The following is a 16515-nucleotide window of genomic DNA, read 5'->3' as shown; positions in this document are numbered from 1 at the left end:
ACTTGAACTAGGCAAAGGCATACCTAAGAACACTGGGACAAGTGTTTGGATAGGAGGCTATGGTTTTGGAGCACCATCTACACTATCAGAAGAAGCCACTTTTTTTGACCTGTTTTGCTTGGCTGGTCTTTGTTACAGAAGGCTTTAAGTTCAGAACAGGCCAGACAGCCCTTCTTATAAACTCCAGCCTGGCGTGGTTGACCTTCAAGATCTTCCAGGGAGTTGCTTCTCTGTCTGTGTTCCCCACTCCTATGTCCAGAGCCTGAAGGTCAGCAACTTGAGGTCCAACATCACCACCTAGTGGACATGAATCCATACTCTGACTTCTTTTTCATTATTAAAAAAATAATACTTTACAAAAGCAACCATTTTTCTGGAATGTTCCTTTTTGACCCCAGTCATTTCATACATATCACTGCCACCCTTCTAACAAAAATAAATCCTAGTTCAAGAAGGCACATCCACCAGCTGGAATAGCTCCCACCTCCTTCCTGCAGTCTATACTTTCTCCATTGGTTTTATCACCTGTGACCAAGTTTGGACAGTGTCCTTGAGCAGAGCTGAATTTCTTCTTGGAAGAATCTTCACCATCATCTGGTAGCTTAGGGTGGTAAATGGTCTCAAGATATAGACAGAAGAGGTTCAAGGGATGATCTTGGTCTGCCCAGATGCTCACTGATGGCCCTGAGACACTCCAAGAAATTCCTGCCACAGTGACAGTGGAGAATATTTTTTTTTAGTCTTTTGCAAGGCAATGGGGTTAAGTGGCTTGCCCAAGGCCACACAGCTAGGTAATTATGAAGTGTCTGAGGCTGGATTTGAATTCAGGTACTCCTGACTCCAGGGCCAGTGGTCTATCCACTGTGCCACCTGGCCTCCCTGAGGATATTGGTTTTTACCTTCTCAAATATCTTTGGAGAAAGGGATAGCCATAAAACTTTGTGACTTATTTTATCATTTATAACTGTCCCTCTCCCCCTGCACTCCCCCTCTTCCTACACCCCCCCCCCCCCCCCAGCCAAGATCTCCTTTGGTTTTGGGTTTGGGATGTTTTGTTTCATTCTTTGACCAAACTAGATCCTAGTGAGAAGCCTGTGTGGACTACTTCAGCAGTCAAAGCCTGGGTGCAGATCCCAACTCTGGTCTTCATTCATGTTGTGACACTGGATGGTTCATTTTCTCCCTCTCTGTACTACAGTCATCTTACTGGTAAAGTGGATCGGAATCAAAACCAGAAGGGATTTCATGGTCATCTAGTACAATGTTCTCCCTTTTAAAATGTGGAAATTGTGACTTCCCAAAAGAAGACTGTCCCAGATCTAAGTCTTCTGAGCTTTGGGGTCAATTTTGTTCAGGGATCTCAAATGGTTTTATCCACCCTTCAGAGACTTCATGATAGCCCCCCCCCCCAAATTGCCTGGCCAGATGTGTCCTAAAATGTATTTCTGAAGCTTTGCTACCAGCTTGAGCTGCCTTCCTCTCAAGAACAGGGACAACTTTGGGGGACACAGGACCTGGAACAAGTAGGAGTGAATGCTTTCTCCCAGTCACCCCATTTGGGGTAGGATATAAAAGGAAATATGGAGGGCAACTCAAAAGGAGATGTCATAAAAAGGGTAAAATTATTATGAAGAACATAGGGAAGGCAAAGGGATCATTTGGGGAGCTGGAAGAAGCAGGGTGGGAAGCATGGACAGGGAGGAAGTCCAGTCCTATCCATTTTGCCTTAGTCATAAGGGTGGGAAGAACCAAGGAGAAGGTCTGATCTTGACCTTTATTGTGCCCTAAGACCCTTTGGGCATGAGAGTGAAGAGTTGGAAAGCTGCTCTGAATAAGATGCAAAAATGAATAAAATAAAATTCATCAGATTATTTATACATTATTCATCAGAAATACAGTTATTATTCTGTTAAATGGTAGGGATGACCAAAACTCTTCCTTGTGTTTATTTATTCATTATTAATCACTTATTGTCCTATGGGTTACAAATTACAAAGTTAAAAGGGGAACAGGAAAAAAACAGGAACATCCCTGGCTATACAACAGGGATGACAGATAAAGATATAGACAAAGGTTGTCCAAAACAAAGGAGAAAAGGTATTTCCAGCTTCTGGGGAATAAGTATATAAGCTGTCTGTTAAAGGGCAAGTGGGATTTTTATAGCTGGGAACAGAAAGTGGTGGTTTCTGGTCTAGAAAACATCATGAACAAGGGCTCAAAGAGGAGCAAAATGAACCCAGTTCTCTCTGGTCATTCTAGACCCCCCAGTCCTTCTTACATAGTATTCTTTATGCCAATGGAGAGTAAAGCAAGCACTATTCTTAGACCTCTGGAATGAGACTTGGCTCTTCCTGGATTCCCTTCTTTGCAGGTAGTACTGGCCTTCTGTCCTTTGTGCTGGGTTTTTTCTGTCTGTTGAACATAGAAGTGACCCTACTGCTGACCATTTTCGAGCTCCACCTTGGGAGAGGAAGGATATGGGAAGAGGCTTGCAATGGCTGAGGTAGAGTTTTGGAGCAGGATGCCCAGAGCCTTCTCATAGCACTCCATGGCCCATCGTTCCTCTTTATTCAACTTGGCTAAGAACCCCAGCAATCTCCAGGTCTGTAAAGAGGGAGGCTTTGAGTGTCCCTGCTGATATGCAATTTTTTTCAGTGTGGACTTTATCTTCTCATGATCTGGAGAATTTAGTGGGTTTTTTATAAATTGTAAATAATGGTGAATGGCAATGTCTTCCTGGTCCCGGAAATAATCCTGGGAGTTCCTGCAAGGTGGGAGAATCTGCTGTTTCTCCTTGGCCATGAACTGCTCCATCTTAAGCACTTTTTGGGAAGTGGCTTCGGCCTTCTCATGGTAGCCTAGTGTGGAGTACATAGAAGCAAGGTCAGAGTACATGTTGGGGAAGTTGACATTGGTCTTGACAGCTTTTTCCATATAGTCCAAGGCCCGGTTCAACAACTCTTGCACTCTCTCCCGAGTGCCAGGGTTCTCCATCTCCTCCATCTTCTCCTTGGTTAGGAGTTGGTTGGCCAGGTTTCTATAGCAACACCCAATCTGGTGGTAGAGTGAACTTGGGACAGGCTGGTATTCCAAAGCCTTTTCAAACAGACTGATGGCTTTTTCTAAGGACCCTTGGTTCCGGTAGAATTTGGCAGCCATTCGGAAGACATCTTGTGACTGAGTTTTTTCCAAGGCTTCTTTCACTAACCTTTCTCCTGTGACAACATCATTCATCTTCTGGAGTTTTAAGGCCAGAAACACCTTAAGGTAACTGTTGTCAGGATCCTGGGCTACAGTCTGCTTCAGCATGTCAAGAGATTGGTGCTGCCAGGTTCTGCCCACTTCATCCTGACTGCAGATGGCCATGGTCAGTCCCAAACAAGGCTCTGGGTGGTCCAGTGCCTTCTCCAGAGCCCTCTCAAAACAAGCCTTGGACCTTTCTGCATAATGACTACCACACTTGAGCCGGATCCAGCCTTCCTCACAGTCCATCTCTGGACAGTCTATTCTGTATGGATTTGCAAACTTCCTGCATGTCTGTGAGACCTTGTCCAGGTAGGCACGGGACTCGTCCAGCTGTCCCATGTGATAGTACAGCCAGGCATAGTTGCCCCAAGTGACCAGGCTTCTGACTTCAACCTGGTCTGGGTGCTCCTGCTTGGTCACTTCTTCAGCTTGCTTAAGGCAGCCCAAGGCCTCTTCATTTTGTCCCTGCTGGTGTTTCAGGTAGGCCAGGAGATTGTACCCAGATGCTTTTGTCTGAGGGCAGAAAAACCCAATGCCATTTATGATCTTCTCCTCCAAGTTCTCAAGGATTCTCTCCTCCTTGAACAGATTCCATGTAAAGGGGCAGCTCAGCTGCTTCAAGGCAACTTCCAGCGGCTCTTTAGTCACCTCACTGTAGGGGTTGGAAAAAAAGAAGGTTAGCACTCTCAGAGAGAATGGTCAATCACCTCTGGCTTTCCAAGCCTGGCTTCCCTTCATCCCTACCCCTGAACCTCCTTTCTAGAATAAAAAAATGACAACAGGTAGTAGTTATAGAAAAGTTGGAATATTAACTCATTTGATTCTCACAGATGGTACTTATATTAGCTCCTTTTTCCAAACGGGGAAAGCTTTTAAGTTTCTGGCAAAAGATTTGAATTCAAACCTTCCTGATTTCAAGGTCATTTTTCTGGTCTTTGGTAACCTAGTTAAAGAAGAAAAGAAGGTACTCCTCAAGGGGCAGAGTGGTGCAGTGGGTTGAGTGCAGGACCTAGAGTCAGGAATACCTGCATTTATGTACAGTTTTCTTCATTAGCTAACTGCTGCTCACTGCCATTATTTCCTATGCCAAAGCACCCAAACCAGGCCTTTTTCATCTTTTCTTGGTCCTAAACCCCTTTCACAGTCTGGTGAAACCCCTGGGATTCATTTTCTAATAAGGTTTTTAAGTGCAGAAAATAAAATAAATAGGATTATAGTGGAAACTAAAGGTTGTTGAAATATAACATACAGTGGTTTTGTCTATGCAAAAGCTTTTTAATTTAATGTAATCAAAATTATCTAGTTTATTTTTAATGGTGTTCTCCATCCTTCATTGGTCATAAACTGCTTCCCTTTCCATAGATTTCACAGGTAAACTATTCCTTGTTCTAGTTTTCTTATAATATTGTTTTGTATGTCTAGATCCTGTTATCCATTTTGATCTTATCTTGGTATAGGGTGTGAGGTGTTGGTCTAATCCAAATTTCTTCCATACTAACTTCTGTGTGGGACAAATGCCACTTAAATAAATTTTGGAGACCTCTCGAGGTATGAAGAGAAGGCTTTATTTGTTTCTGGAGAAATGGGCCACAATCAATTAGAGAGATTGAGGCCAAAGCAAAAGGCCCAAGATTCACATTTATCCTAACTCGATTCCCCCCACACACACAACTGACCCACCCTCCTTAATGAGGAATGTGGTCTTACAATCTAAACACGAAAACTACCCTAGGGAAAGGGGCATAGAATTCAAACAAATCAAACTAATCTAGGGAAAAGAACATAAAATTCAAACCGAAACCAGATTATCTCTTTAGTCCCAGGAATTGAATGATTCTCCAGACATCAACAGATAAGATGAAGTCAGTTGACTCTTCAGCAATATCCCAGAAGTTTGCTTTGTCAAGAGAGGAGGGACACATAGCTAACCAGATTCAATCTGTAATATTTTACTGAAGAAATCTCAAAACTTTATCCCACACACTTCCAATTTCCCCAACAGTTTTTATCAAAGAGAGAGTTTTTATCCCAAAAGCTGGACTCTTTGGGTTTATCAAACAGCAGATTACTAAAATCAATTCCTGCTATTGCACCTTGTCTATTCCACTGTTTCACAACTCTGTTTCTTAGCCAATACCAGACAGTTTTGATGATTGATGTTTTATAATATAATTTGAGATCTGGAAAGGCTAAGCCCCTTTCTTTTGCATTTTTTCCCCATTAAATCCCTGGAGATTCTCAACTTTTTATTTCTACATATGAATTTACTAACAATTTTTTCTAACTCATTAAAGTAATTTTTTGGAATTTTTATTGGTAGGGCACTAAACAAGTAGTTTAATTTTGTCATTTATTAGATTTGCTCATCCTATCCAGGAGCAATTGATTTTCGCCCAGTTATTTAAGTCTAATTTTATTTGTGTGAGAAGTGTTTTGTTCCAGAGTCTGCCTTGACAGGTAGACTCCCAGGTATTTTGATTTGTCTGAATTTATTTTGAATGGGATTTCTCTTTCTAGCTCTTTCTGCTACATGTTGCTGGTCATATATAGAAATGTTGAGGATTTATTTGGGGTTTATTTTATATCATGCAACTTTACTAAAGTTGCAAATTATTTCTAGTAGTTTTTTTATATATTTTTTTGGGATTCTCTAGGTATACCATCATGTCATCTGCAAATAGTGAGAGTTTTGTCTCTTCCTTCCCTATTCTAATTTCTTCAATTTCTTTTTCCTTCTCTTATTGCTGGAACTAACATTTCTAATACAATACTGTATAGTAGTGGTGATAGTGGGCATCATTGTTTTATGCCTGATTTTATTGGGAATGCCTCTAGCCTATTGCCATTACATATAATGCTTGTTGAGGGTTTCAGATAGATACTGTTTATTATTCTAAGAAGCAATTCATTTATTCCTATGCTCTCTAGCATTTTTAGTAGGAATGGGTGCTGTATTTTGTCAAAAGTATTTTCAGCATCTATTGATATAATCTTATGTTTTCTGATAGATTTGCTATTGATATAATTAATTATCCTGACAGTTTTCCTAATATTGAACCAACCCTGCATTCCTGGGATAAATCCTACTTGGTCATAATGCATTATCCTAGAAATAATTTTTATAGTCATTTCCTAAGATTTTATTTAAGATTTTTGCATCTATATTCATCAGGGAGATAGGTCTATAATTTTCTTTCTCAGTTTTAACTCTTCCTGGTTCAGGTATCAGCACCATATTGGTGTCATAGAAATTCAACTTAGATCAGTGCATACTATGTGAATGATGTATGACTAACTAACTGCCTTCTGTGTGAGGTGGGGGGAGGGAAGCAAGAATGGGGGAAAAATTTAAAACTCAAAATAAATAAAACCTTCCTAAAATTAAAAAAGAAATATAACATGCACACATATAAGACTAGATTTCAATTGGTCTTTGAACTTGGGAAATATAATATAAAACACATATAAATTATTATATAATTAAATAATTAAAAAGCAATAGAATATAGTTATCTATAAAAATGTATTTATTTCCCATCCAAGTTCACAGACCACTTGAAATTTAGCCATTTGTACACATGTGTATATATATTTTCTGAGATAATTATATTTTATTAATATAACACATTAATTATATGATATATATTCTATTTATATAAATAGAAATCTTTTTTTATACATACTTGTTCCCTCATCCATGTTCATAGACCACTTCAAATCTATTCATGGGCCTCTGGGGGCCTCTGGACTCTAGACTAAGAACCCTTGACCTAGAGGATTATAGATCTAGACCTGGGTGCAACCTGAATGACCATCTTAGGTAACTCCATTTTAAGGAGGAGAAAACTGAAGCCCACGGAGAGGAGGCGATTTATCCAAGGTCACATGATAATTATTGACATGTCTATGGCCTAGTCAGGTTTGAAAAGTGCTTTCTACACATTTCAAACTCTACTGACTTCTTTCCTCCACTCTCTCTTCCTTTCCCACAGGCCCTTACTATAAAGTGGCTCCTATCGACACACACCTTTAAACCCATCTCTTCTGGCCTCCAGAAGACAATCCAATTCAACCCCTCTCTTAGCCCTCTAACCTTTCCTACCTGTAAATCCTATGACTCTGGCCTGCCTCTTCTTACTAGATACTCCATATTCTATTCTGGGCATTTTATTACCTATCAATCAATCAATTATTATTAAGTGCCTACTATCTGCCAGACATAAGTGGTAGAGATACAAAAAAGAGACTAAAGCCAGTTCTGGCCTCAGCGGGCTTACTTCAAGTCCCCTCTACCATCTTGTCCACTGCCAGAAGTTTTTCCTGACTCCAACCCATTCTCTGGCTTTCTTTTTTTATTCCATCTATGACAGAACTGTTTGCATGTTGTCTCTCCCCTAATGGATTTGTGACCCTGGGGATCAGAGACCTTTTACCTTTCTTTTTGTATTCAACAAGGCAGAGTTCAGACAACCAGACCTGGTTCAGGTTTTGGCAGCTTACAATGAGTATAAATAGTTATTGTTTTCTGTTCTGGCCAGAAACAATTCTTAACTAGCCTTTAGTCAATGAATGGGAATTGTCTCAGACAAAACTAAAGCCTGGGGAAGACCTTAATTTAGAAAGGTCAGCATCACTCATGATGTCCTGGCTGAAAAGTCTGGACTTTTACTCAGCCACTGGACTTTGATGCTTTTGTTCTGGAGGAGAAAGTCAGAGTGATGCCTTTGTACAGCTCTTCTTCATTGAAATTCAATTTATGCACAAATAACATACCATTCTCATGATGTTATTAGTTCTCTTCAAGAACAACAACATTTACTAGTGATATAACCCTGTACAAGTCACCAAACCTCTCTGTACCTCAGTTTACTCATCTATAAAATGAGAATAGACTGAATGATATTAAATATCCCTCTCAGCTCTTTTGAGATCATGCTATTTCTTGAACCATCTACGGCTCTTCATTGCCTAACATATGACCTGAAAATTTCTATCCATGCTATTCAATACCTGAAAACTGGTCCCAACTTCCCTTTCCAAACTTTCCATGAACCTTCACCATAAAATCATATTGGCCTGCTCAGCAATGCCCCATCATCCCCACCCTCATGATCAACACTTAACCCTCTCTCTCACTCACTGTGTCTCTCTTGTCTCTGTCTCACTGTGTCCCTCTGTCTCTGCCTTTCCATTGGAAGTAGGAGGAGAACCATCACTAAAATGAATTCTCTACTAACATAAAAGCAACTGAATTCAGATAGAGGTGATTTCTCCAAGGTCAGTCAAATAAGTAGTTAATTTTCATTTTTACATTAGTTATGAGAAACTGAGGAAAGGAGTCTTACAGATAAACAGTTAAGGAGGATGGAGAAAACTATAAAATAATTTGATGTATAACAGGAAGGATGGGGGAGGCCATAAAGAAATAGCAGTGCTTCTATTGATAAAAAGTGGGTAAATTTACATAAGAAGGACTTAAATGTAAAACAAAAAAAAACCATAAAATTAGAATGTTGGGCGAATTCTTGAATAAAGTGGTGCCAATCTAGGTGTCTAGGTGTCAGATTCACATATCTGTGTTATATATCCATATAAGGGCAGAAAACCCCAAGAACCAGTCATCCAATTGTGGGGAAAGGGAGGTGTGATAAGGTTTGGGAACCCATGTAGGGAGGGAATTAGGCACTTCAGATAGGCTTTGGACCTCTAATATCCAACCCAGTGTGGACATGGGAGGGACTTGGGTTTCTACACAGTGGATAAAAACCTATGCTTTTTGTGCCTCAGATGCAGCCTTTTGGGACACCTGTTCTTAAGAAGATTACACTAAAGGATCATCTTTGCTTCATTAATGGCTTTTATGAGATCTTGGTAAGGTGCTTATTTCTTACACCAGGATAACTGCTATCCTTTGATCCCACCTTGTCTGATTCCAAATTCTAGGTTTCTTTCTATTATACCTTCTTTTACAAAGAGTCAAAGACAGAGCAATAGCATTAAAATTCACATCCATATTCAAATCTAAAATAAACTACCTTAGGTGGCATGTCCTGAGTCCCTAACCATTTGACAATTTGAGAAACAGAGACACTTAGGTGATAGGAGGACCTGCATCAGATTCCTATCATCCTTTAAAAACTGACAACAGTTTTCTCACAACCCCAGGAAGAAAAGTACTGCTAGCAGACCTTATCCTCATTTTACAGATGAGGAAACATCCCTAGAGAGACTTGTCTAAAGTGACCCAGCTAGTAGCAAAATTAGAATTGTAATCCTGGTCTACAGAGTATTTATATTTCCAAATGACAGACAGGCAGAGAAGCCAAGAGAGACTTTTTTTTTTACCTCATGTCCTGTGTTTTCAATAGTCTTGAAGAAATCTGGCTGGAGAACACCCTTCCTCCTGGAAGCTCTGGCTGCAATGAGATCTTTCTCCAGTTCCTAGCCCTGCAATTTAAAGAGTGTATACCATGTGTCATTCTCAATCACAGGAAAAGGAAACTACAAAAATATAACTTTCCACCCAGAAAAGGAAACTGAAAAAGTAAAACTGTCCACTGAGAAAAGAAACTGAAAACTGAAACTTTCCACTGAGAAAAGGAAATTGAAACTGACCGAGGACTGAAGTGTTCTTTGCTTCCAGCTCCTGAGGCTCTGATCTCCCAAGCCACTACTGCTGATCTGGGTCTTTGTGATTCTCCAGGGCCCCTACCAGCAACACCCCACATCCACACATGAGCCCCCTCCCCATTAGTATACATGTTGGCACATAGATAAACCACCACCACTAATACACACATACATGAATACAGACAGAGAAGAGGCTGAAAAAAAGAAAATGGCAAGTGGACCCTTCTAAGGAAGCTTCAGTTCTACTAAGAATGGTGGGAGTAAGGGAAGGGGCGAGACCTCAGGACTATGAGCAGTGGAAGTCCTTGGAGGGGAGATGCACTGCAGAGGATGTTGCCCCTCATATCTGGGTCCAATAAATCTCTGTTCTCTCCTCTCCCCCAGTCCCTTCTCAGTGGGGGGGAGGGCATGGATCATAGGTAACCTGAGGCAACACTTCCAGAGATTCCTGGAGCAATAAGAAAAACATAGTAGCCATTGTCCTGGGGAAGTTGGAAGAGATCTCAGGTATCAAATATGACTACAGATTCCATTGCCTTCCTGGCCTTCTACCTTATATTTATTTGGCTGTAGCATCTCCCTGCTCTGCAACCTAATCAAATTCTTCTACCCAGCATGTTTCCTTAAAACGCACTGAAAATCCCACCAAAGATGATGGCACCATTTGGCTAACCTACTGGATGTTCTATAGAATATTTACCTGATTGTGTTTTTCTCTGGCATCATTCTTTTTTGGTTCCCCAATATGAAAGAATAATTTCTCATAGCTATATAGTGATAGAAGATTAATTTCTTTAGAGAATACTCAACTACATATGAGTCACCTTGCTCTCTAGTTAAAAATTAAGACTCCAAAGTATATCCCCTCTGCATTAATTAGGAAGCTAGGAGGACAATGAGCAGATGCAAGGAGATCATCCTTCCAGGAAGAGAACTCCAGAAGTCAGATAACAATAGTTCAAAGATGATAATCTTTGTAAATCACTTTCAGGTAGAAATCTTGTGCAATTTCTATGATTAGGTCACTAAGGATGGTTAGTGATTTTCTCTATTCTCTGTTTTTGCTTGAAGGTCTAATTTCCCAGTTCCTTTGAGTCATTATCTCAGAATGACCTCCACCTATATAGGTTAGAGGAAACATCTTAGAGAAGAAAACTTAAAAATGTAAGCCTATATTTTCTGTCATTTTATTTTTACACTGTATTTAAAGTTTTTGCAATTTTAGGGCTCACACCTTCACATCCAGGGAATTGTGCTTTTTTGCTATGGTGCATACATCCAGTGGCTCATATGACTTTGAAATCTTATTTCATTGTCTGATCTGTCCCATCTTCCTGAGGCCTCACCAGCTAGCCCTATCCTGGTCACTCTGCTCTAGCCTCTTAACTCTAGTGCCTTCCCAGTATCAACCCAGGAACCAACCCACACATATTTTGCCCTTTGTCTTTATTCCAGAGCCTTCCTAGGAAGCCTAGTGTCAGTCGCTGATACAGGTTACCTACCTTTAGTCCGTTAGATGGTGCAGTGCATAGAATGCCAGACTGGAGTCAGGAAGACTCATCTTCATGAATTCAAATGTAGCCTCAGGTACTACTCCTGGGCAAGTCACTTAGCCCTGTTTGCCTCAGTTTCTTGATTTATAAAATGAGCTAAAGAAGGATATGACAAACCACTCTGATATCGTAGCTAAAAAATATTTCAAATGGTATCTCAGAAGAGTCAGATGTGATGTTCATTGAAGTTTGGATTTTGAATAAAATAAAACTATAGTGACTATATATCATTGATTCAGCAACTAAAACAATACCTACTTCCTTGGATCATTTTTATCTCAATGTCACCCAGAGAAAATAAAATAGAAAATTTTGATTATATATAATTTTAAAAGTTTTACACAAACAAAATCAACGAAGTCAGAATGAAAAAGGAAATGGGTTAAGTGGGGAAATATTACAACAAATTTCTCTGATAAAGGTTTCATAGTTCAGTTATATATTGACTCTCTCTCTCTTTCTCTCTCTCTCTCTCTCTCTCTCTCTCTCTCTCTCTCTATATATATATATATATATATATGGCCATTCTCCAATAAATAAATTGTCAAAGAATATGAACAGTTGACTTTTATAGGTAGGAATCCAAGATATGTATCATAACATGGAAAAATTGCTTCAGATCACTAATAGAAACATGTAGATCAAGGTCACTCTGAGATTCCATCTCATACCCAACAAAATGGCATATGTAACAAAAAAAGAAAAATGATCAATTCTGGATGGGGTTGTGGTGAAACAGACATATTAATGTACCTTCAGTGGAGCATTGAATAAGTACAATCATTTAAAAAAGAAATTTGGAACTATACCCAAAATTTAAAAAAAAATCATACTATTCAGACCTTTTGATCTATCTTACACTAAAACAAAGAGATCAAAGAAAGTTGAAAAGTCACCAAGTGCACAAAATACTTAAAAGAGATCTTTTGTAGAAGCAAAGAACTCGAAACTAAGGGGGTGCATATTTATTGGAAAATGATTAAGAAAATTAGAGGGTTTGAATATAATGGACTCCAGTTTCAAGAGAAACAGAGCATTTTGAATGAGACTCTTCTAATGGGTGGAATGAATGCTAGCAAGATGCTATAAATGGGAATGAGGTGAAAGGACTTGGGAAAGATAGATTTTGAGATTCTTTTCAGTACTGAATCCACCTAGGAAATAGAGAATTCTTTCCTTATATACATATAGGGGAACCTGACCCTTCCACCTATTCCTGATTTCTAGCTTGCTTCCCTGCAGACTTCAGGGAATTTCCCCCTTGAGTAAAATTAGGGTCTCCTTCATTTGAGAGGGATCTTTATTCTAATCTATGGAACTTCTGTGATTTCTCACCTGACTGAACTCTAAACCTTCTTTTAAAGAGGGAGCTCAGCTTTCTTTCTCTTTGGAACTTTTGAATTTTTCATTTGTCTCCACATCAGGGACCTTCTCTGATGTCCCCCACACTTCACTTTTCAGCTTCTTTAGAATGTTATATTTCTTTCCCTATCAGAGCATAAACCTGTTAATCATGAACAAAATTATGAATTTAAAACTTAAAACCCATTTCTTATTAAAGCTCCTCGATTCAATTGCATTTCTAAATTGTTTTACACAGAAAATCATTCTGAATTGATAAAAGTGGAACCTAAATAAACATATATTAATATATATATATACTTAATTCTAATTAGATGTGGTAGATATTTTCAGCTTTTTAGTTCTTATGATTAAGCATTATAGAATTTATTATGTCACCAACAGAGTTGGAACAAACTTAGAAATGCTAAACATCATATTGGATAAACAGATCTAAAAACAGGTTTTTCCTCATTGAAGCTGAAAAAATAATCTATTTTTCTAACTATGTTGTTAATACCAAGTTTCACAATATAGTCATGTTAATTTTACATTAACTATACTATGAAATACATATATAAAGCTTTATCAATTTGAATATACACATCTTATAATCAAATGAGTCTAAAGTTTACTGGCATAAAAAATTTTAAGATTCCAGTTGGAGATTTGGTTTGTGACTCAGGCAAAAAAACAGGCCTAAGGAATTTGATCTGATGCTGGTAGGGTGTGGTCTAATTTTCCCAGTCAGAAACCTCTGAAAATTTCTCAATGTAAACAATACCAGGAAATGTTTATGATCCTTCCTAATAGTCACAGATTCCACTCATCAATATTGGATGCCAGATCTAGGTTGAGAAGGGTCCTTCTGGGTCAGGAAATTCAACACTGTCATTTTTACAGATAGGGAAATTGAGGCCCACAGAGTTGAAGTATCTTGTCCATAGTCAGATAGTTGGCAATAGAACCAGGATTTAAAGTCAGATTGTCAGACTCCACAGCAGTGATTTTTCCTTTAGAAAATTATCTATTATCTCCTACAGATATGGAAACAGAGTCAGGGAGATTAAGTTATTATCTCATAGTTACTAGACTCCTAGGGTCAGAGGTAGGATTCCAACTAAAATTCAATTAATTAAGTAAAATTCAATAAGATATTTTAACCATTCTTCAATTTCTTTCTTAATATCCACATTGATGTCACACATTTGCCAGTCTCCTTCCTTCCCTACTCTGTCACCTACCTAGTTCCACATCACAGTACTCACACCTTTCTGATCAGAAGTCTAGTTCTGCCAGGAGTAGAACAGGGTCTGTATGTAACATCTGTAGATTTGAGCAAGGTCGTTGATACCATCATCCATGAGGGCTTATGGAAAATGATATCAAAATTTGGCTGTCTGAACAAATTCACCAGTGGATAGTGGATGATGCTCTTGAGATTTCCTGGAGTGAAATTAGATTGTAGATTTGTTCCCATAGTTTTTAGCATGATGTTTTCAACCATGTTATCAAATACCATCATCAAGGATGAACATAGTATCAAGGTTAATTATAGCATTGTTGATAAATTTTTCAACTCGAAAAGGCTATAAGCCAAGACCAAAGTGGAAAGTGTGTTGTTGGTGCATGCTCTTCTGTTTGATATGATTGCACTCAATGCAGCAATAAAGTGTGGATGGATTCTCTTGTTTTTGTACTAATTTTGGCCTAATAACACCAAGAAAACACAGGTTCTTCATCAACCAGCACCATACTATCCATATGTGGAACCACTGATTACAGAAAATGGAGAAGATTTGAATACTGTGGATAAGTTCACTTACCTTGACCTTTAAAAGGGATGGGATGCCTTGTAACGTAGTGGGTTCTTTCCTTCTTATTAGCAAAGGTTGGTTGATGTCTTGTGGGATATGTTGTAGGTAAGATTTTTTTTTCTGGATGGTCACTGTTTTTTGCCAGGGTTTACATTTTGATTTGATTGTTATAACAATACTACAGAATAGATTTTATCTATTATCTCTGCTTTTTAGAAACATAAAAGGAAATTGACTTTTAGAAGAGTTAAGAGAGTTTTTTAAAGTTTTCAAAGTTATAAATGGTATAACCAGTGGACTTGAATTCAGGCCTTTTCTTATCAAGTTCAGTGATTTATCTTCTATAGCATGCAACCTATCTAATTGATTCATTTAATTGAATCTGAGTTTTCTCCTTTGTTCCATGAAGGGTATGGATGGAACAATCTCTAAGTTCTTTTGCACTTTAAAAATTTTATAAATTTATGAATCTGATGAACTGTAGTACTTAGTCAACACTTCCTGGAGAATGTTGGTTTTGAACTGGATCTGAAAGCCTTACTAAATTAAGTTTATAGTCTCCTTGTTACAGAACAGAGGTACAGGGAGATTAATTGCCTAAAATGGCAATCTAAATATGTTGATAAACTTAGGCTATCAGAAGGGTATTGTGAAAGAAATCAGAAATGCTGATCAATTGTTCCAGAATAATTGCTCAGGGGAGATGGAATAAGAGCATACATCAATAAAGGTTCATCAATTTTCATTCAATATTAAATATATCTTTATTGACTATGTTCTAGTTGCCTAGCATAGTGCTAGGCATTATTACCTTTACAAGGGAATAAAAATTCTCTGCCCTTCAGAAGCTTACAATATAATTGGGGATTTTAAACATATACAGTGGAAGCATTTTATTAATAGGTAATGAGGATGAATTTGAAGGCTATAGAGTCATATAGTTCCAGGAGTTCAGAAAAAGAGAAGATCACTGTGGGACTGCAGAGTCGGGAAAGGCTTTATGAGAGAAGTGGGAATCAAGTTGGACCATGAAGGATATATAGGATTTAAAGATGAAGGATATATAGGAAGAAAGTGGCAAGAGAAATGCATCTAGAAAATGATCCAATAGTGATTTTGTTTTGTCCTGTGACTACAGATTGATTATCACCTTCTCCACATAGACTTCTAATTGGGAAATGAACAAATTGCATCATAGGAGGCTCACATTGTTCCATAATGTGATAGCACTTTAAAAAATTTTAAAGTCTCATAAAAATATATGATGGTAGTATAACACCTGAGAAATTGTGTTGGAATGAATACACCATTGCAGTCTAGAACATTTTCAATTAAGTTCTGTTTCTGGCTAAGCTAAGGGACTATGGACAAATTGCTGAACTTCTCAGTATCCTCAGATAACTGTATAAGGCTGTAGGGTACAAATGAATTGTACTTTAAGTAACCTACAAGTGAATTCCCACCTCTATGGGGAAACGAAGTTTCTATAACAGTAGAACCTTACACTGACGAATCACAGATGCAGGTATCTCTGTCTCTGTCACATATCTATATGTCTATATCTTAAATGTCTCTATCTATCTATCTATCTATCTATCTATCTATCTAACTAATCTATCATGTTCATCTCTGTCATCTCTCAATCTCTCAGCTATCATATCCAGTTTTTAGCTCTCACTATCTCTCTATTTCTATTATCTCTCTAACATATCTATCTCTCCCAAACTCTCTCATCTCTGTCTCTCTGTCTCTGTCTCTGTCTCTGTCTCTGTCTCTCTCTCTCTCTCACACACAAACACACGCACACATATACATATACATATACATACACATACACTATACTTGGTCAACTATATAGATTAGAAAATTGAGGCATCGAGACTAGATATTTAAGATGAGATTGAAGTGATTTATTAGAGCATAAAGTA

At 38.3% G+C, this 16515-nt stretch overlaps 1 protein-coding gene across 1 annotated transcript; it reads right to left on the bottom strand.

The window, feature by feature from the left end:
* Nucleotides 1-1492: 1492 nt before the first annotated feature.
* Nucleotides 1493-9726, bottom strand: LOC141520980 (interferon-induced protein with tetratricopeptide repeats 3-like). The gene is made up of 2 exons (XM_074232989.1): nucleotides 9592-9726; nucleotides 1493-3898 (listed from the first exon to the last, which is right to left on the bottom strand). The coding sequence occupies exons 1-2, from the start codon at nucleotides 9723-9725 to the stop codon at nucleotides 2434-2436; spliced, it is 1599 nt and encodes a 532-aa protein (XP_074089090.1). The 5' UTR covers nucleotide 9726; the 3' UTR covers nucleotides 1493-2433.
* Between the last annotated feature and the right edge of the window lie 6789 nt (nucleotides 9727-16515).

This window comes from Macrotis lagotis, chromosome 4 (genome assembly GCF_037893015.1).
Source record: "Macrotis lagotis isolate mMagLag1 chromosome 4, bilby.v1.9.chrom.fasta, whole genome shotgun sequence".
In the NCBI taxonomy this organism is placed as follows: Eukaryota; Metazoa; Chordata; class Mammalia; order Peramelemorphia; family Peramelidae; genus Macrotis; species Macrotis lagotis.
Note: the sequence above shows the minus strand (reverse complement) of the source record. Positions and strands in the feature narration are given on the sequence as shown.

What these genes read in the sequence shown, in the direction of transcription:
- LOC141520980 (XM_074232989.1), bottom strand. Translation starts at nt 9,725, where the DNA reads ATGACACATGGTATACACTCTTTAAATTGCAGGGCTAGGAACTGGAGA. An exon ending in TTGAAAACACAGGACATGAG is followed by an intron (nt 3,899 to 9,591) that starts GTAAAAAAAAAA and finishes CAACCCCTACAG; the next exon opens with TGAGGTGACTAAAGAGCCGC.